The sequence below is a fragment of the Pygoscelis adeliae genome, unplaced genomic scaffold, assembly GCF_000699105.1.
Source record: "Pygoscelis adeliae isolate BGI_AS28 unplaced genomic scaffold, ASM69910v1 Scaffold45, whole genome shotgun sequence".
NCBI lineage: Eukaryota > Metazoa > Chordata > Aves > Sphenisciformes > Spheniscidae > Pygoscelis > Pygoscelis adeliae.
In genome coordinates, this window is record NW_008825114.1 from 14,507,744 (window position 1) to 14,528,122 (window position 20,379).

The 20,379-nt window shown below is 37.7% G+C and overlaps 1 protein-coding gene across 1 annotated transcript in view; it reads left to right on the top strand.

Moving 5' to 3' along the window:
• LOC103920405 (chromosome unknown open reading frame, human C9orf3) overlaps positions 1–20,379 on the top strand; it is a 193,565-nt gene that overhangs the window by 67,944 nt on the left and 105,242 nt on the right. The window contains 4 exon segments of the mRNA XM_009328133.1: positions 3,163–3,388; positions 5,177–5,247; positions 11,027–11,129; positions 11,248–11,355. Of these exon segments, the coding sequence (XP_009326408.1) occupies positions 3,163–3,388; positions 5,177–5,247; positions 11,027–11,129; positions 11,248–11,355 (508 nt within the window).

The window sequence follows — 20,379 nt, forward strand, 5'->3', positions numbered from 1 at the left end:
GATGATTGGAACATAAGGACCCTTCGGCCTTTCACACCAAATCCTTCCTTTTGGGGCTCAGTTTTTCCTTCATATGCATTCATACCATAGTTACAGTGTTGAGATTTCTCTTAACTGCAGTTTAACTGGGAGAGGGAGCTTGCTCCTTCTTTCAGTCAACTGATATGAAGATCTAAGTTATGAGGGTGTGATTCCGGTCACAATAATAACCTGTTGCTTTAAAAGTGTAACCACGTGTATACTTGTTGAAAACAAGTAATTAACTTCTTTTTCTGCAAGAGCCATTGGGAACTTGTCCAGCTTTCCTGGGAAGGATTGGTAGGGGTTTTATTTTTTCGTTAACTGGGAGAGGTTTCCATCTTCCTTACCACATCCAGCTAGCCTGTTCTGGCCTGCTTCAGAAACTTGGGCCAGACTTGAAAAGACATCAGCTAGAGGCATTTAGAAGCTGCACATACTTCATCAGATCTTAATGTAATTGCTGAGGTGAATCACCTTTGTCCATTCCTAGTGTATGAATGGCATTCTTTCCTTTTCAATTCCAATGAAAGCAATGGATATCAAGCCTTATAATTTGTTTCTAGTAAATCAAATGGATGGTAGGAGGGCCAAATTCCTATTCTGGTTTTAAAAAAAAAGTTTTTGGTTATTGCAATTTACTCATCATCCTGGTTATCTTATTTTTCACATAGACACTTTCTTGAATTACTGAGTGTTTTAAGAACAACACTGATAGTAACAATGTGCAATGAATAACATTGTACATCCTAGATGATGTAAAAAAATGTAGATTTGGTTGGTATCAGTAGAGGTGGAGCAGAGTTTCTGGAATCCAAACATGTATTGGAAATAGAGGATCTGTATTTTAAACTAATAAATAGAATCAAACTTCTCCCCAAACTAATAGATGCTGGACATACTACAAAACATGTCCAGTCTTTGATAAAATTACTCTTAAGGTAAATGGGAACTTTGCACTGCTCTGTAGTGATATCTGTTGGTATAAGAGGCTTTGAATTGGAGATATTGCTGCTTGTTAAGGGCAAACAAAATAAAAGGAATCATTTAAGGTCTTCCCAGGAAAGGAAGTTGCTGGCTGTACCCAGACTCTAAAATGAAATTCTGCTGCAGCACATAATCTTATTTTTGGCCTTGTAGAAAGTTGTATTTTTATTCTTTGGCCAAAATTTAACTCATATACATTTTTCTCATTGAAGTTATTTATAATCCTTCCATAAAGGAGAAGATTGTCCAAATGTGCCATTTCTGTTATTTAAGTGATTGGAAAAAGCAGGAAATACAATCTTTACTTTTATTGTGTGTTTACTTACAGTAGACTTAAAATGCAAACCATTCTGTGAGTCTGTTTATAAGGCATGAAGTTACTTTTGTTTTGCTTGACCAAATGGCTGAAACACTGCCAGCAGTATGTCTGGAATGTTATTTACTTGGTCCATTTCTGCAGTTTTTCTTTGTAGCACTGTACACATGCCACAGTTAGGGGTCATTTACTTACAACTGACCAAAGTAATACCCCTGAAGCCGCAGTTATTCTTCTCATCAGGGGCTTTGTAATAAAAGGTTCATCATGTTCTGCAGCTTCTGCTCTTGCACTTTTCCCCCCTATTTCCCTCCTTCACTTTTCCCCCCTTCACTTCTCTTAATCAGAATTGCCTTTGCTGAACATTTGGAGAGCTGCTGGTTTTTCTTGCTTTGTTCTCTGTGACTTGATTCTTCTATTAGTGCTTTAATTTCTTACATTGTTTCTTACAATGCCAGCTGATTGAAATGTATTAGCTTGCTTTGCTGGATGACTGTTATTATTTTATGAGGAGATGGTTATTGAGTATGTTTTTCTATTTAAGTGTGTATCATATTTTATGGTCTCAGTTCCAGACACTCAACTGGTTGCAAGAAAACTGTGGGTGTTTTAACATTTCCAACGGAAGGGTAGGGTGGGTGGGGAAGCTCTTTGGAACGCTGACGAATAATATTTGACTCTTGGAAATGTCTTAAGGCCATGCGCTCCCCTCCCATGCTCAGAAGGCTAGACTTAGTTTTAAAGACCTGTGGTCTTGAAGGTATTACCGTTATGCTTTATTTCCTTTCTAACTGTCTGGAGTTGAGAAAACAGTTGAAATGCAGATTATGGACGCTGAGGGTTAGTGCAGGAATACTCTGCAGTTGGTGGTCTTGGTTTGTGCCCTTCCTACTCCCATATGTGGCACGGTGCCTGTTCATCCCTTGCGTGTTAGTCAGAGGGCTTAATTCTGCTACTTTTCTTTCCTAGATGTACTTAATTTCAAAAATTATGTAACTTTTGAGATGTTAACATCTGTAATGTCTATAAGCATAGTAGAAATTGCCTTACCGCAGAACATGAGTTGGGAACTGCAGTAACTTGCAATTCGCTGTAAGTGTTTTCAATAGCAGAGCAATAATTCATAACAGTTTTTCCCCCCAATTTCTTCTTACAGTACTTGAGTGCAAAGCAGAGTAGATACAGACTGGGTTGTTCTCCCCTGTTGTGAAAAGCAGATAATTAGTGAATATTGAGTCTCCTTCTCACTTCTGTGCTTGTGGTAAAGGATGTTCTTCTTCCTCTGCATTTGCAGGAATGATCAACTCTTATCATCAGATGGTATCTTTTTAGCTTGTTTTAAGTTTTAACAAGCACATGTGCTTTACTATACGTGGCTCTTGTTGCTCTTGGATAGTGATTTGTTTTCTTTATAAAATGTTTCTGCTTTATTTATTTCCAGCTTTGATCATTTAACTGCTAAATACTTGCTGCCTATATTCACACCTGCTCATCTTTTATTATCCTGGCTTATATATAAATGCTTCTATTGAAGTAAATCAGTCTTGTAATTTGAAAAATATAAAACTTTGGTGTAAGTTACTTCTTACAGGTAATAGCTGTTTGACGGTTGAATACAAAACAACTGCTTGGCAGAATTTTGGTTTGATTCTCTGCCAACCAACAATAAAGTACAGTCTAATTCCTAAAAACGCCTGAGCTATAAACTATCAGTCATGATCTAGCATGCATATAGTAATAACAGGCTGACAAGGCTAATAAAGCCTATACATTATTATGGCCATGCAATGCATGTTACAACAGGTCAGTAATGTATTTTGTCACTCATTCCTATTGTGCAGCCCACACATCATCTTCCTGTCACAGAGTGTATTACCAGGAGGGAGCCATCTCTGTGGAACACGCCTGTGCCATGAAATTGCTCATGCTTGGTTTGGACTGGCCATTGGTGCGCGTGATTGGACTGAAGAGTGGATAAGTGAAGGGTTTGCCACTTTTTTAGAAGATATATTTTGGGCTAGGGCACAACAGGTAAGGTGACGATACATCACTTCTCAATTGAATTATGTGGAAATCAAAATTATATATCCTGCTGTGAATTAGATATAAATTAAAGCTCCTGTGTTATGAAGATAAGTCTTTTAAAATAATGTTGGAATTTGCATGATAACTTGATTTAAAAAAAAAAAAATCCTTCCTGATCCACAATGAACACCAATCTTTACAGAGGTAGAGGCCAGTGCAAATGAGAATGGAAACATCTGTTTGTCAATGATTACCTTCCCACAAATGTACTACTCAATTATTACAATTCAGCTATCACACAGTTGCTCTGCATTCTTTCCTCTTGTATTGTGTTCCTGAAACTAGAATAATCAGCAGAGTCTTACTGAATAGTGTTAATATTCCAGGTACCTAATGAAAGTGGTCTGGTTTTGTCCAGTGGACAGCCAAGAAGTGTACATCAAAACAAAATGGAAGCTGATGAAATTGGGCACCAGCACTTACACTTTTTTTCTCTTACACTGCCCAGCAAGAGTTACCCTCATGCCAGAGGCTTAGAAATCATTGTTTGCCTTAAAGTGAAAAGCTCATAAATTGCATGTCAGCTTGTAAAGCGATCCAATTCTTATTTTCGTTATACCTCTGCTACTTCAAGCATTTTGTGTGTTAGTCATTTATTCTTGTTCTTGTGTCAGGCCCTGACTCTACCCCTTACGTCTGCAGAGCTCCATCTGTGGAAGAGCAGATGGGACTGGGAACTGACATCGTATACACTCTTCTGAGCCTCCATTTTATTAAGTATCAGGCATATTTATAGCACCGAACAAAACAGAATTCCTTGTCACTTACCATGTTTCTGGAATAAGAAAGTGAGGAAGGCTGTCCAAATACTTTGCTTTTCTCTTCTAGTCCTAAAACTAATTTCTGCTCTTGCATTGAGCATCACTCCTCTGCTGTGAGCTGTTCACATTAATTCTACGCTTTTGTGAGTCACTTGAAAGCATTTTTATTGTAGTAGACACCCTTCCATGTAGCTGAATGGAAAGGAGTAAGCAACAAAACAGAGTGATTAGTGCCCTTGTTAATTTATAAGGTCAGAAAATGTATTATTGCTTTTTTTTTCCTTCTTAGAATTTATGAGGAGTTTTGGTGCTGTGCAATCATACAATTGTAGGATTATAAGTATATTCCATAGTGCCTGACAATAATCTCATGTGACAGAAATATTGGTGTAATGCAGGATAATATTAGCTGCTTTTGCTTTCTTCCATCTCCCATCTTTTCTTATAATAGAGAAGCATAAATTAGTTGTTATTTGTAAGCTGACAACCTGGCATTTATTTCATAAGCATGCATCTCTCTTAATATTATGTAAATGGGGGAAAATACAACAGGGAGCTTTCACAAGTGTGTCAGAAGTAGTAGGAAAGAGGGGTGAAGTCAGGTCACAAAGCAGCTCTTTGCTTTCAAGGCTGGGAAGAGTGAAGATGCAACCAAAATTGGTATGCCAGATATCTGTACTGAACATTCAGTTCACTTATTGCCGGTCACTAAAGGGAAAACAACATGCCCATCTCCTTAGACAGAAATATTTAACCGACTATTGATTTGATGCGCGCAGTGAGGCTTCTGTTTTCCTTAGTGCTGCTATTAACTCTTATAGCAGCAACTGTTATTTTTGTTTTGGTTTTTTTTATCATGGATATTGGTACTGTTTCCTGCATTTTCTTCACGTTAAAGGGAAACAAAACAAGTTTCTTTTTCTGAAAATTATTATTGCCTGTTGAGAAACAGCAATCAGTTATCTGTGTTTTTTGTACACTAAGCAGCTCTCACATGATGAAGTAAGAGGGCGCTTTACTTCGCTGGCGACGACTCAGAGATGAGGTGCAGAACTCTGAAGAAGAGCTGCAAGTTTTAAGGTAACAATATGACAGTGTAATCTTTGCTTTTGCATGTTCTCTCTCTCCTGTTTTCCACCATTTTCTCCCTTCAAAGGATATGCATCCAAATCACCTGATTAAATCCACTGCATTTCCTAATTTCCTCCTGAAGAAAAAATAAAAGTCAAATTAAATTGACTAGGTTATTCATCTTCTGTATAATGCAGTTGCTTTTCTCTTTGTTATAGAAAGCTTTCAAAAACCATGGGATTTAGTTTGATATAAAATGTCTCTAAGCAGTTTACAAGAGCCTCTATTCAGGGAAAAAAGAAGGCCGTTTCCTGAACAAAGTTCACTGTTTGAAGCCGTAACAGATTCACGTTCTGTGACTGAAGACAAGCACATACAGGAGTATGGCATCTTAATTGCCAAGCTGAATGAACCTTTAAAAAACAAAGGAAAAAGCATAATGAACTACACAAATCTACTTTGTCTTTAGAAACGACTAATAATGCTATGTAAACAAGATTTTGGTCTTTAGGTACCAGATGCTGAGCTCAAGGCTTCTTCTTACACAGCTAAAGACATTAGATCAAAAAAAGATTCTTGCTTTGCTAATGATTAATAATCTGGGCTGTTCTGATTGGTGTCTTGGGAATTTGCCATAGTCTTTTATCTTGAGTGGCTACCCAACATCTCCACTACTTGTCTCCCCACAGTCTTTGACCAAGAAAAACAAGTTTACTTCAATCCTAACTCAAATTAGCCCTACACTGAACAAATCACAGAAGTACAGGGACAGATTTCAAGAGATTATGTAGACCATTCTCCTACCCTGAAATACAGGCAGTATACACAGACCATCTTAAGCAGGTTTTTGCTAACATGTTCTTAGAAACCACCAATAAAAAAAGTTTCCATGGTACTTAGCTAAGCTGTTTTAGTGTTAAGAGTTAAAAATTCCTTTCTACTGCACAGGTGAAATATTGTTTATTTCAAACAATGTAGATGTCTTCTTTTCTTTCACCAAGTGGAAGTGAAGAATAAATTGATCCCCGTCTTCTACATAATCAACTTTTAAATGTTTTTGGAAGACTGTTGCCATTTCATTCATTTTGAGGTCTTCCCTTCTTTTTGTGCTTTCCCAATAGGACCTAAAAGCCTTTTATATTTGGGCACTGTTCACCAGCACAGAAATTCCTCTTTCTGGCCTCATGTCATCTGAAAACATGTCACCAACTTTACATGACTGTAGTCTTTCATTGATCTGTTTTACTTCATGCTTACTGATGAATTGTGTATGCTGTGTGTAAGCTGAGTCAGTGAAGTTCTATATTTGCAAGTGTGCAATTTGATGATAGGTGTAAATAATAAAGCAAGCCTTATCACTAGCTGTCATACAGCTGCTACCAACAGAACTACTGATTGACAGACACTGAGGTTTTTCTTTGTTTTAAAATAAATTATTTTTAGGAACATTGGTTCTTGTGATATGAGGCTTATCTGGATATATGGTTCCATTTTCAACATTATGGAATCACATTTGTCGTCTTTTGTGTTAATTGTGTAGTTGTTACTTTTAATAAAATGTGTGTGTGGTGTAAATTTTTAAAATCATTTTTCTAAGGGCCAAAATATCCTTTGTAGTTTGAAACTCAGGACGGATTGTTTTGTCTTGACATTGAAACTTAAGCTTTCTATTGACTTCCACAGTTAGTAGACTTAAGTCTCTCTAATAAGCATGCTGCTAACCTTTTACATGGTGGTATTCTCAATGCTAATACAGAAGAATGACAAATCGTTTCTTGTTTGAAAAATATGCCTCTAATATACACTTCAGGAGAGGAACGTGATACATCTTGGGATTCTGGCAGTCTCTTCCTCTCTGATGTCTCTAGTTTCCTGTGGTTGCATTTAAGGACTTTCCACTGGTTTCAGTCAGATATAAATATTCTCTACTATTTTTGTGGCATGGACTTGAATACGTTCTCTCTTTGTACATTTACTGTTTTTTTTTCTTCTTCCTTCTGAACGTATGTCCATGTGCTTTCCAGAGTTGGTATGTGTCCTCATTTCAGCTGGGCTAGAGTTAATTTTCTTCCTAGTAGCTGGCATAGTGCTGTGTTTTGGTTTTAGCATGAGAATAATGTGATAACACATTCACGTTTTAGTTGTTGCTAAGCAGTGTTTATGCTAAGTCAAGGACTTTTCAGCTTCCCATACTCTGACAGCAAAGAGGTGCACAAGAAGCTGGGAGGGAGTATAGCCCGGACAGCTGACCCAAACTGGCCAAAGGGATATTCCATACCATGTGATGTCATGCTCAGTATATAAGCTGGAGGGAGTTGGCTGGGGAACAGTGATCGCTGCTCAGGGACTGGCTGGGCATCAGTTGGTGGGTGGTGAGCAATTGCATCATACATCACTTGCTTTGTATATTCTTCTATCATTATTATTATTATTATTACTACTATTACTACTACTATTTTATTTTATTTCAATTATTAAACTGTTTTTATCTCAACCCATAAGTTTTCTCACTTTTACCCTTCCGATTCTCTCCCCCATCCCACTGGGGCGGGGGGAGTGAGCAAGTGGCTGTGTGGTGCTCAGTTGCCGGCTGAGGTTAAACTACGACAGCATGTAAGAGAGAAAATTTCAGTCTTGGCATTGCACTGGGTTTTGGGTCTGTACTGAGGCTTTTGCTGGTTCAGGCTTGTGTTTTTATACAAGGATATTAAAATTAAACGATAACTGCTTGTTACTTCTTGCCAATTATATCAGGAAGTAAAAAATCAGCCAACCCACTCTTCCCAAGCATAAGCTTATTCTTCAGTTATGTTTTTGTTACCTGCTGGATGATCACAGGACTTTCTGTGCTTTCTCCTGACAGCCGGAAAATCCTGCCCAAAACTTGTCAGCTGATCCTATTAACTTTTGATCCAGCAAATGAATACCTGTTCAGACTAGGCGAAAGCCACTCAGCAAACTGATCATCAGCATGATGTTTCTTCTTATTATGGATATTTGATATTATGTTATAGTAGCATCTTATAAGCTACCTGTGAAAAAAGAAGTCAGGTATGAAAGAAATAGGTAAGCGTCTTTTCAGTGGGCAGCAGCTCTGAAAGGCAGCATCATGAAATCTTAGTGTTGAAGAGGGAATTTGTGGCACTGTAGTGCTCATACAGGATAAGACTTCAGACAGAATCCTGTGTATTTTCTCACAGAGTTTGAAGCAAACCTGCAGGGATAAAAGCACCTGTGAAATATGTCCTGGCACTCATTCTGCTGGCAAGCATTGACACCAGCACTCTCATCCAGTCTCTCATGTTATAAAAGCAAAGAAGACTAGAGAAGTCCGTTTTTGTTCTGTGGAATAAAGCTGGTGTTGAGATTGTTTCATGTCGTGGCCCATATGATTGAACTGCAGCTTGTGATTCTTCATCAAGACAAACCAGTGTTGATATCTAATTCTAAAGTTGTCTCTGAGTTCCACTTGAGTCAAGTCCATTCCCTCCTGAAGCAATGCTCTCTGACTGCTCTGTAGGTGTTTAAAGAGTTTTATTCTATCACACTGATAGGAAACATGCCTTTCAGATGATCTGTTGTGGTCTCTGCGTAGGTTTTCATGACTACCTAGCACATCAGAGCATTTAATTACCAAGGACTTCCTCGTGAATTGTGCTTTTACTTTGTACAATGTACTTCTCTGCCCAGCAAACAAAAAGCAGCATCTTTTGCTTCCTTCAGAAATTTGCCAGTATCTAAAATGTGCCAGGTAGCAGCTTGAATACCTTGAATCAGCTTGCCTTTAGCATTATGCCTAGCTTCATCAACTAGGTTAGATGCCAGGTTTTGTAGGTCAGTGTAACAAACTTTCAGTCTCTGTACCTTCAATGTGTTATAAATATACTAAGCATTGCTTTAAAATAGTATGCTGAAGTACTGACCAGCAGAGAACAGGGTAATTTTCTGAATATTTCACTCTTTTGCAGACATTATCAGGAGTATATATACATCCTTTGCAAAAGGAAATTCTTCAGTACCATCATCCAGATGGGATACTGCTTTCTAGTCACCTATTAGGATCTACACAGGCACAAAGTTGGAGGAGGAAGGAAGGAAGTATGGTTGCCTGATTTAGAGTAATTGTGATTATGGGAGGTATTTCAGTGTAGTGTGGATCCTGTAGCCTGTGCTCAAACTCCATTTTTTAAAGTCTATAGACTGGGCTATTTATTATGAGATAAATGAAGCAGTTTTGGCTCTTTATATATGCAGAGAACAATGAAAAGTCGCGTATAGAATGCCAGCAGGCCTTCCTTCCAGGAGACTGATCCAGAATGCAGAGGTGGACCTCTGCTCTTCTACAGTGGATCTGCAATGATGTTGTCTCGAAGAACTGGAGTGACCATAGGATAAGAAATCAATTATTGATCTCCTCCTTTCAATGTTGAAGGAAGATCTTCCTTGAAAGAAAATATGAACTATACCGTGGTAAAGGACTGTGTTAGGAACAGTATAAAATTGAATCTGCATTTTGTTTTTCTATTTTATTTCAAACAGTTATATTTTAACAAGATTTTACTGTGTGAAGTGAATTTCATGTGCACAGGTCCTAAATATAGTGCCTAAAGGGTGAAAAAAACAGCTTAGCACTCTGGACAAAACTCTAATGAGAAACCACTACACAGATACAAAAAAAAGGAAGAATGTTTTCCTCAAAGCAGACATAAATATGAAAGAAATTTGATCACAGGGATTAGCTCCTGAGAAGTGTGGGAGTGATGTGGTTTGAAGAATCCTGCTCTGCTGTGGCCTGTGTTGCCCCTATTCTGTGAAAGTGGGGGGAAAGATGTTTGGTTTCCAAGACTGTCCATTTCAAAATCCACAGTTAGAATTGGAGAGGTTGCTTCAGTCAGAGTGTTAGGCTCCTAAGACAGACATCTATTCCCAGACCTCTGTTAGCTGGGATGTTTTCTGGATGGAAGAAAAAAAGCTAGAGGGCTCTTCAGTACTATGCCTATGACAGCACTGCTTACAAATGAAGAAAAAATGTTTGCATAGCTTCTCTTCAGTTTCACTCTGTGCTTGTAAGAGCCTAGAAGTCCTCCAAACTTTACTGCTGTAGATTTCTGGCATACCAGATGCTGTATTACATTTTAAAATTAGGCAGTGAAGAAGTAGGTTTGTTCCAGACATTATTGTCTGTAAACCCCAAACCTGTGTGTATGTGAAAGGCTTGCTCTTTTAAAACTTCAACTACTTTTCTTCCAATCCCAAACTGCAAAAATGAAAAACAGACCATTATTTCTTCTGCAGTGTATTGCATGCAGGTGAAAGAGGTTATTCTTGCAAGTATAGTCGTGTAAGCTGTTAAGCCAATGTTCAGGTATAAGAAGAGAAATCTTTAGTTGAACATAATGACTTCAATTCCCTTCCCCTTTCTTTCCCCTTCCCCTTAAAATGTCTTTTTTTGTTTGTTCCTCTTTGTTCATAATGTGTCTGTGCACTGTAGAATGGCATGCAATGTGATGTCATGCTGGCAGTGAAAAGAGTACACCAACTTAGTGATGGATTTTGTTTGTACCCCAGCTATGTGGTCAGCTATGTACAAAATTGCATTAGAAGTATGACGTTTGTTTGTCTGTCCAAGCCAAGTTACGTACTTAGGGTAAAGAAAAAGACTGAACTAGTCACAGGTGTCTAAAGTTAGTATGTCATTCATGATGCTTTCAACTATGAGAATGTGTAATGTATGAGTTATTTCTTTACTTACTTATTGAAGACTTAATTAGTGTGTTTACCATTTTAGGCCCAAAAAGGAGAGCACAGGAGAATTGAGTGAGTCTGGAGCATCTGTTGTCAAACATGGTCTTAAAGCAGAAAAAATCTTCATGCAGGTTCACTATTTGAAGGTGAGTGTTGTCAGCTGATTTTTATTGAAATTGCTTTACTAATATGATAGAGACTTCCTTCTTCTAGATGTCAGTGAATTCATAGCATTCTATTTGTTTCTGGCTTAATTTCTTGCAGGGTTATTTCCTTTTGCGGTCTCTGGCAAGGACAATAGGAGAGGCTTCATACCTTGCATCTTTACGAAAATTTGTCCATAGGTTCCATGGGCAGCTTGTTCTTTCTCAGGTACTGTGCTTGGGGTTGTTCCTCACTTTCTGAAAAAAAACAAATGACCTAAACTTTTGGTTTGACTAACTAAATCACCACTTCTGGTTGTGGTGAAAAGAGAATGGCAACTGCAACTTGGCAATATTGGTGCAATTCCTACCTGCTAGAGGGCAGAACTTTTTTTTCAGGTTGATACATAAATCGGACACCCTGCTAGTATCTGATAATGTAAACAATGGGTGATTTTTTTTTTTTTTTTAAACTTGATACTTCGAAAAGTCAACGTTCATAGGTGCTGATGTTCTCAAAGATAGGGTCATTTACCGTACTGGAACTGTCTCCTGTAGTCTTTTAGCTCATGGGTTTTGGTTGTGATCAGTCAGTCTTTTCCCTGGTACCTCTCTGTTTCTGATAGAGAAGAAACACAGAGTAGGAATGTAACTGAAAACTTCTATAAACTGTAACAGTGTGTGCACATTATATTTCTGACTTTATTTCCTTCCTCTGTGCGTGCTGCTTCATTCAATGCTTATAAGTTCACAGTCTTGCTTATGAGAACGGTTTCTTTCTCACCAAGTCAGAGAGTGATGTCCCGATCACTCTGTGACATTGCACCCATGTTTGTTTCCTCATCATGGTCCATACTCCCATGCTTTCTAAAACATTGTTACTGAAGTATTAATCTAAATGTGATGTTCAAGATGTGCTGTTTCTTTCTTTCAGTAGACTTTCTCTGACGGTGATACCATGCAGTGGCAGCCCACTCTTAAGAGCAGGTGTTCTCATAGAACAGGATTTCTTCCTGGATTGGTGAAGGCTTGGTTGTAAAATATAATGTTGAATTAGGAATTGGAATCTGCCCTCCCGACGTCCAACTGCATATATTAATCACTTGAACTACACACTTAGATTGTTCTCTTGCTGACATAAATGGCGTATAATTATTCCATGCAAAATAGAACAGCTTCAAAAGAGAAGATTGAGCAAGTCACATCACAGTATATTGTACCATCTGTTACGCAGAAAACCCACCTGGGGTTATAAATAGAAATTTACCTCCCCCTGGGTCTTTCTGAAAAAGCCCTCTAACCACTGGTTGTAGCATTAAAAGGGGGACTGTCTTGTCCTCCAGCGTTTTGTTTTGAGAAGTGAATGACATAGCTCTCTGAACCCAAAATTCTAGGAAATCCTGTCATTGGTGATGAATCCAGCTTGTGCCATGGCACTGCAGCTTGTTGCTTCCGTAATGCTGTGGGACACCACCCATTCATGGGGGTGTCTGTGAACCAGGTGACTAAAGTCATCATGGTTAAAAACAGGCCTGGAACAAAAGGCACAACATGACAAATAGTTGGCATCACTAGAAGAGCAGTGTGATGAGAGTGAGGGGCAGGGGAAGAGAGAAGGGGTATGAGTGAACTTCTGAAACCAGTTTCTTTGCTGAAGTCTGCCTTTTCTGGAGTTATGGTTGAAATCTTTGAGGGGATTCAGGATGGTGGTAAATGTCTCCTTGCAACACAGAGTAAGGGCCTCTGATTTTGAGGGAATGGGGTCTAACACTTCCCTGTTTCTTCCAGCCACAGGGATTCTTTCCTCGTGCGCTTGCCGTTTTGAATCTCACTCTTATGGGTTGAGATGTATGCCCATGTATCTTACAAATAGCTGACAGACCTGTGGATTCTTTCATATGTCAAGTGGCCCAGAAGTTAGGCATAGTAGCTCCACTGTAGCAGCTCTGCCCTGTGGAGGAACGTTTGCGGTGTTAAGGGAGTTAATGTTTCCACTGCTGCAGCTGTTTACTGTACCATGTTACTGAGACCCTGAGCGGTTATGTTTGGCATAGTGTGGAAAATGCTAGTGACTACATGAGCCTTGTCTGCATTATGGTGTCCAAAATCATAAATATGACACTACACTATTACACAGCTGAAACTTTTTGAAAATTACAGAAATCATGAAACTGCTAAAAACATGAAGCAGGCCGGTGTTTTAATCTGGTGGTAAGAAAGGGGCTCGCATTTTGGTGAGAAAAAGTTAGTTTGTTGCTCCTGGTTGATGTGAGATGAGTTGTGTCAGTAGACTGTTTAAATGCTGCAAAATGTCTTAGCACATTATACTATTAGTTGTGATAGCTAGACTGCATTGTAATTGAACTACCCATCTACTAGAAACTTCTCCCTTTGTCCAGCACTCTGCTATGAAATATCAATTTGTAGCTTATCTAATTCCAGTCTCATAAGATGAAAAATACTGCATGTTGTTTCTGCACCCAGAAACAACCATTTTGGTTATGGATAAAAAAATTGTTCAGTGTTTTTAATTATTCAAGCAAGAGGAAGTGATGCTTTTATTTCAGGTTTCTTAAGGTACTTTTTATTTGAATATGTGCAATATGTCCATAGCTATGTGCTTAATGTAGATGAAAAAAAGATCCTTTCCTTCATTTGAAGATACTTGATTTGGTGGAGAAAGAGCTATGTACTATATAAATTTTATTGTGTGCTTTTTGTGCTTTTACCTTGTTTCACAGTGGCCTAAATCCAGCTCCCATTGAAGTTGCTGGGAACAGAATTTTAACATCATCCTGTTGTTTGGTCACTATGATTAAAAATGAAAAGGGGATAGGGCTATATCCAATTGTAAATGCATTCACTTTCTTTGTAAGAAATCTTAAAGACTGTATTTATGTCAGTGTCTGGTACAGGTAGATAAGCAATCACAGCAGGAGTTGCAAATGCAGAAGCAATGAAGTCAAGTTTATAATAAACAAAGTTTATTATTCAAGTTCCTTCTTGAACAAATGTGCTGTCAGTGTTTAAATGAATAAAGGATTTAAAATAAACAGAGGTACAAATGGTAATTTTAAATATCATAGTGGTGTAATTTCACCTTGTCCAAAATAACTGTAAAAGTTCCCAGCTTTAGGAATTGTGGGGACAGGGAAAGTAAAAACAGTGAAAATAATTGCCCATGTTCTGAATACTAGTCTTGTTTTCAGTGGTGTTTGTAGTATTTTTCCTAGATGGGAGCTGCAGGTGCAAGGAAATGACTTCAGATGTGAAACATTAATCAGTTTGCCTTTTTCCTTCATTTTGAGTGCATGCTCGGTATGTTTTTAATAGTAGTTTTTGTTTATTTTAGTTGAGTTAGCAACAGATGAGTAAAGCAAGTCTGGAATCTTTGAGAAGGGTTTAAAAAAAAATCTTCCATTTTTCTTTCTGTGAGAGAATTCACTTAGTAACTGCTTTGAATGAACTTTTTAAATAATGAATGGAGTGTTACTGACTGTAAATAAATAGAAAGGAGTGCAAGTTGCTGATATTCCTAACACAGTTAAACCTGTTGTTCAGTTTGATACTGAAATAAGAACACCTTGGGAATTGAATTGTTTGCAGACCTTAATTTTCATGTAGTTCTGTCTGCTGTAATAATAACCCAAGGTCTGTAGTGTTCATCCATCTGATAGAGTTATAATTTGCTATAGTGGAATGACAGTTAAGGAGGCAGTGCTTCAAAAAAACCATAATTTATGCTATTCTTAAAAGTTTTAAAGGCAGATGTATGGATCCAAGCTCACAGTGTGTATACATACATCAACATGACATCAACATGTTCGTGCACACAGATTTGCATAGGCATATACCATTGTCATCATTTTATAAAATCGGTATCTGCACACACAGATTGCCATTCAACCATCCATTAGCTTGTAGAACTCTTGTAACTAGAATTAGAAGTCTAAGCATGCAGGGTACATGTATTTTGATGTTTCAATCACTAGAATCTTTTCTTTAGATAAAAGTTTAACTAAAAATTTGTCTCTGCAGTTTGGCCCCAGTTGTTCCATGCTTACTGACCTGTGAGCCTGAGCGAACAACTGTTGACATCAGTGGGGAATGGTGTGGACTCTGGTGCTGTCCCATCCACAGCAGCCTCTAGGAAAGCTGTCTTTGCTTTCTACACTCACATGTGCTTGGAAAACAGAAATAGATGGGTCAGTTTTACTCAGATTGAGTTAGTTTCCTGTTCCAATTCTTGCATAAATGAACAGATTCCTACTTTTTTGTTAGCTGTGCACCATGCAGCCTTCTTTCACCTCCCTTATATGTATGCATTATGAGACAACCTTTAATTACTACATGATCACTGTCCTTTTATTATTTTTTTTCCGACGACCTTTGCCTCATTTATAAAGGCAGGTGTTTTTATAGAATAGGTGTTGCGCTCATATGAAGGAGCTGCTTGGTATTTTGTTCTCTGTTCACTGTTCATAGGCACTTTATTTACCATGCAATATCCTTCTCTTTCTGTTCAACCTGTTAAGTTCTAACAAGTCTCAGGCAATAAAAAAGACTGCTTCAATAGGTCAGACATTTTAACCTGAGATTAACTGTGTTTAAAATGCTTACATATTTGACAATTGATTAATGTATGGATCAGTTAATTGCACTGCACATTTTAACAACCCATTGTGTTTGTATATAAAAATCTGACTAGCTTTAGGCCATATCTCTATTTCAGTACAAGCATCTTGAAAGAAGGAATGTCTGAAATATTGTGCTTGAAGTATAAGTAAGACTAGGTTAGTAAAAGTCATTAACATGGTATAAGGCAAGTTTTTTTTCTTGTGAGAAAACTTTCTATTTCTTTTTTTCTGATATTTTTTCATAATTATATAAGATAAATTCTGTATTTTAAAGGACAGAGAGATCAGAATGAAGTAGGGCTAGAAATGGAACTGGAGAAGAAACCAGAGAGTAGTGATGCTGAGAGGAGCCCAGATGTTTTATAATAATGTATAATACAGATGAATGATTAAAAAGTCAGTTAATGTGTCACACATTTTAATGTCCAACAGTATAGTTGTATTAAAAAAACAAGTATCTTTTGGTATCATTTATCTCAAGTATAGAGATCTTCAAAGAAGCAATAAGTTTTACACATATAATTGTCTTCTATCAGGGAAGTGACCCATATATCTGAAAATGTCATACATTTCTGATAGAGTACGCAAATCCTTCCCATAGCTGCTGAACTTACTAAGTTGAGCCTCCGTCTTCAGCTGTGGAGTATCTTTTTGCACTTCCACTTCTGTTACAGTAGTCTTTCACTCCTCTGCTGACCAAAGTTTTTGTATTTGCTTAGCTTCCATTTAGCATCTTTCAAGCTTAAAATTACATGGTAGCTTATCATGCAATATCATTTGATAGGAAAAAAGATAAATTCTTTAATTCTGACCAGAGCAAACTGACAAGGGAGCAGACCCAACGCATGTGCGTTTTATTAATGCTGAATCACAGCTACACCTTTTGTTTGATTTAGTGAGATGTATTTGAAATAATCAGTCAAATGTATCTTACATATGATTTTCTCCTGGATCGTCTTAAACAGAAGTCTAAAGAACGATTGAGGGCTCTATGTAGAACCATCTTTTTCTTAGGTATATATGTGGGTTCTTACATGTTTATACATGTAAAATAGGAGGAATCTGTGTTTAATTGAAATTTTTACATGGTGTGGTATATTTACTGTTTTTAGTGGACAGTGAGAATTTGTGTAACTTCCGAAGAAATTAAAACATTTCAAGTGAATTTGAGACAACATAGGCTCTGGTGTCAAAGCATTAGGAGAAGGTGTGTTCAAGCTGCATGCCTTCACTTCCCTGCCTGGGGTCTAGTTTGAACCTTCCCATCAATAAAGTAAGGAGGAATGCCAATGCTTTGTTCAGTGAATTAAGTGACAGTCAACATACTTTTTCCAACTTATCTGGTCCCTGAATGGACTTACCTGCTCTGAGGTGTTTTGACATGTACAAAGATAATTTTTGTAAAAGACCTGGGGCTCTGACAGAAACCCTTTTACAAATACAGCTGGGGTGATTTAAGACTTGCTTCCCTTAGTTATTCACACTGTACCTAAGAGGACAAGTTCAGTCTTGTTAGTAGGGACAGTTTACTAAGATTGGTTTGTGTGAAAGCACTGGACTGTCAATTTGGGCAGCTCGGGCAGGGATACAGGTTGCCTTCTGCTGTTCTGCTACACAGGGACAATAACCCCAGTCAGAGAAATGCCGGGGAAGGGCCATCCAGGGGGCTGATACCACCTTAAATATCCACAGGAAGATTTACCAGAAATCCTTGTCAGATCCTCATATGTGCTATGTTTTCTTGTTTGCCACAATAGTTGGTCATTTTTCTTTAGGGAATTGCTAGGGACCTGAATGCAGTTCATTGGTATGGGGTAAATGGGCAACAGATTCTGCATTTGACTGGAGCTAGTCAGTGGCTCTGTCGCCTGGGGCTTAGGCTGCTAAGCTGTCTGGCTAATGATTGCTGCCTGATAATAGAGCATATAGTTGGGGAGTCTTGCCTACTCTTGGTAGGAAGTTGTCTTTGGAGGGGCATTCTGGGGTTGTTACCAAAACGCCAAGAGAAGGATTTCAACATGTTGCTGATTTTGTTAAATAAAAGCCAGGAAGATGAGTGGGGAGGGAATTCAAAATAAACAGGATCCTATGAAGGGTGCTCATTATTTATTTTTCCACCCAAAAGGGACAAAGTAACATTTACCATTTAGTTATGTCACTTAGAAACTGCATAATTGATAGGGATAGTTTAACTTTGAGTGGGTAATTTCCGTAAGAAATTGGATGAAAGTGCATTTGGAGTTTGTTGCCAGCTGAAAGTCCTTTTAGATGTATCACTTTTAGTCACAAAATCTCCATTACTCTTATGCACCCCATTTATATTTCAGTTAGAGAATTTAACTGAAAGTATCTGTGGTCGTAGAGTACTTGAAATTTGATTTGAGTTTTTCATAAAGAGGATATAATTTGTCTTTTGATATTCAGTGTTCTTTATTTAGTATCAACATGTAAAGTACCTTTCAGAAAGAGGTACCTGTCTGCTGCCCCAAAACAGTTCAAGAGTAGAAACATGCTGGTCATTGCTCAAGACAAGAATTGGAGTAATAATATAGCATCTTTAGTCATTAAATAAAAGGTCTTCTAAACCCAGATCTCTCCAGTTACTGCTTCAAGTAGCCTTCATTCCTAGGGTTCTCAAAATTACTTCTCTCAACTTACTTCTCAGTCATTGGGTCCCCACTCTTCTTTGCCTTTGACTCAGACATGCTACATGCATTAACAGTGCAAAGAAAACTTCTCCTTGATCTCAATTCACAGTCTGTATCCAGATTTGATCTGCTCAGCAGCAGCCCGAAGTTGCAGTTGTGATTAAAATTGTTGGCTTCAGCCTGGACTATGGTGAAAGCAGACAGGAGTCTTTAGGGAATTTAATTATGAGGGTCTAGCAAATCCTTAGCAAACGTGTGTTAACTCATTTTTCAAAGGCTTTTTCAGTTTGGCCAAATGACAACAAAATTCCACAAACTGCGGAATAACAGTTTCTGTATATAGGGAAAAGTTGTTTTCTAGCCTCTTGGTTTCCAGCCAGGGAAGAACAACAGGAGTATGTAGGGAAGTGAGATTATTTAATAATATGAATATAAGCCAGTTTGTTAATAATGCAGCACTGTGGTGGCATGTGATTTCAAACTCATATTTTCTTTCTGGCTTCATTGAATTACTTGCAACAAAGACAAAAACCAAACTATAATTTGTTTTATGATCTGACTCAGCATTTATTTATGGTTACCCTGGTCATCCACAAGTCTTTGCTTCCAAGTGTAAGGTCACTAGAACCTCTTAAAAAAATGGCATCAAAGCTTAAAAAAACCCACATTATCCCTAACTTTTCTTTTGGATGCTTCTGAACCATTTCAGCTGGGGAGGAAGAAAAAAATAGCCTGAGGATAAAATTTCACTCCAGATGGTTAAAGTTTGGCAAAATTATAAGCAACTGAAAAGTCAGACCTATAATGGGATGTGTCATGCAGACTTGATAATAGGCAAACATTAAAAGCCATGCAAATATGAGATAAGTGGTAATTTGTTTTCCTACTCTGTTTTGGAGCATCAAAATAGAAGCAGTTAAAATAAGATAGAATAGATTAATTGTAATTTTAAGAAAGTGTGTAGAATGATGGCTACTGCCTTATTCTTAATAGATACTTGGAAAAATGAAGACAGCTTTAATCACAAAGGAGATGTTTAATTTCATAGTATAATATACAGAATATAAAAACACTTCTAATACCAGAGGTATCTCCAGGTGTACTGTGGGATTGATTATAAAAAGTTGATGCAATCCCATCACGGAATCTAGCTGCATTAATGTATACAGAGACAGTGCAAATAGTGTCAAGGATGACGACTTCAGTATTACTTTTCATACACTTCTGAAACAACTCTAATGATGATCTTTTTGTATTCTTTATTTCCATGTAAGCTTACTCTGTACCTCCAGCAAAGATTCCACAAGTAGAAGGAGACAGTAGTTCTCTGTTTACATACAGAATAATGGTACAGAACTGCAAGTAGTAGTATGAAGTAAGGGGATTTCACACTTTATCATCATGTCAGCAATCCACTGTAGTTAGGACAGAACGACTCCTGGCACAGTTAATGATGGCATTCTTGCCCCAGCAACACTGAGCCCAGCACTGTGTAATTTACCTTTTGTCAAAGGAAATTTTGCGGCCACTGCAACATAGACTGAATCTCACCTGTAATCTAAAGGAGGAAGGCTTAACTGTGTTACCAGTAGTTTCAGTTGTGCAATCACTGTTTCTTTGATTCCCTAACAATGCCATAATCAGACAGAGAAACAGCATCTTTTGTTGAATGCCATGTTAGAGTCCCTAAATAAAAGTTTTCTGCCTTTTAGAAAACATTCTTCAAGACCTTAAGGAGCAAGTACTTGCAATCAGAAATCAGCCTGCACTCATATATTGCAGTGAGGAACATCATTAGCCTATGAAACTTGTCTCCACAAAGATTAGTATTCATAAAGTGGAGGTATTGCTTTTTGAAATAGCATATAAATAAATAATTGATATTAATAAATCCTCTTCTCATGAGATTGTTCAGAGGAGTGCCTTGTGCCAAAGTGATTGTCATTAAAATTAGGTCATGTATAGCAT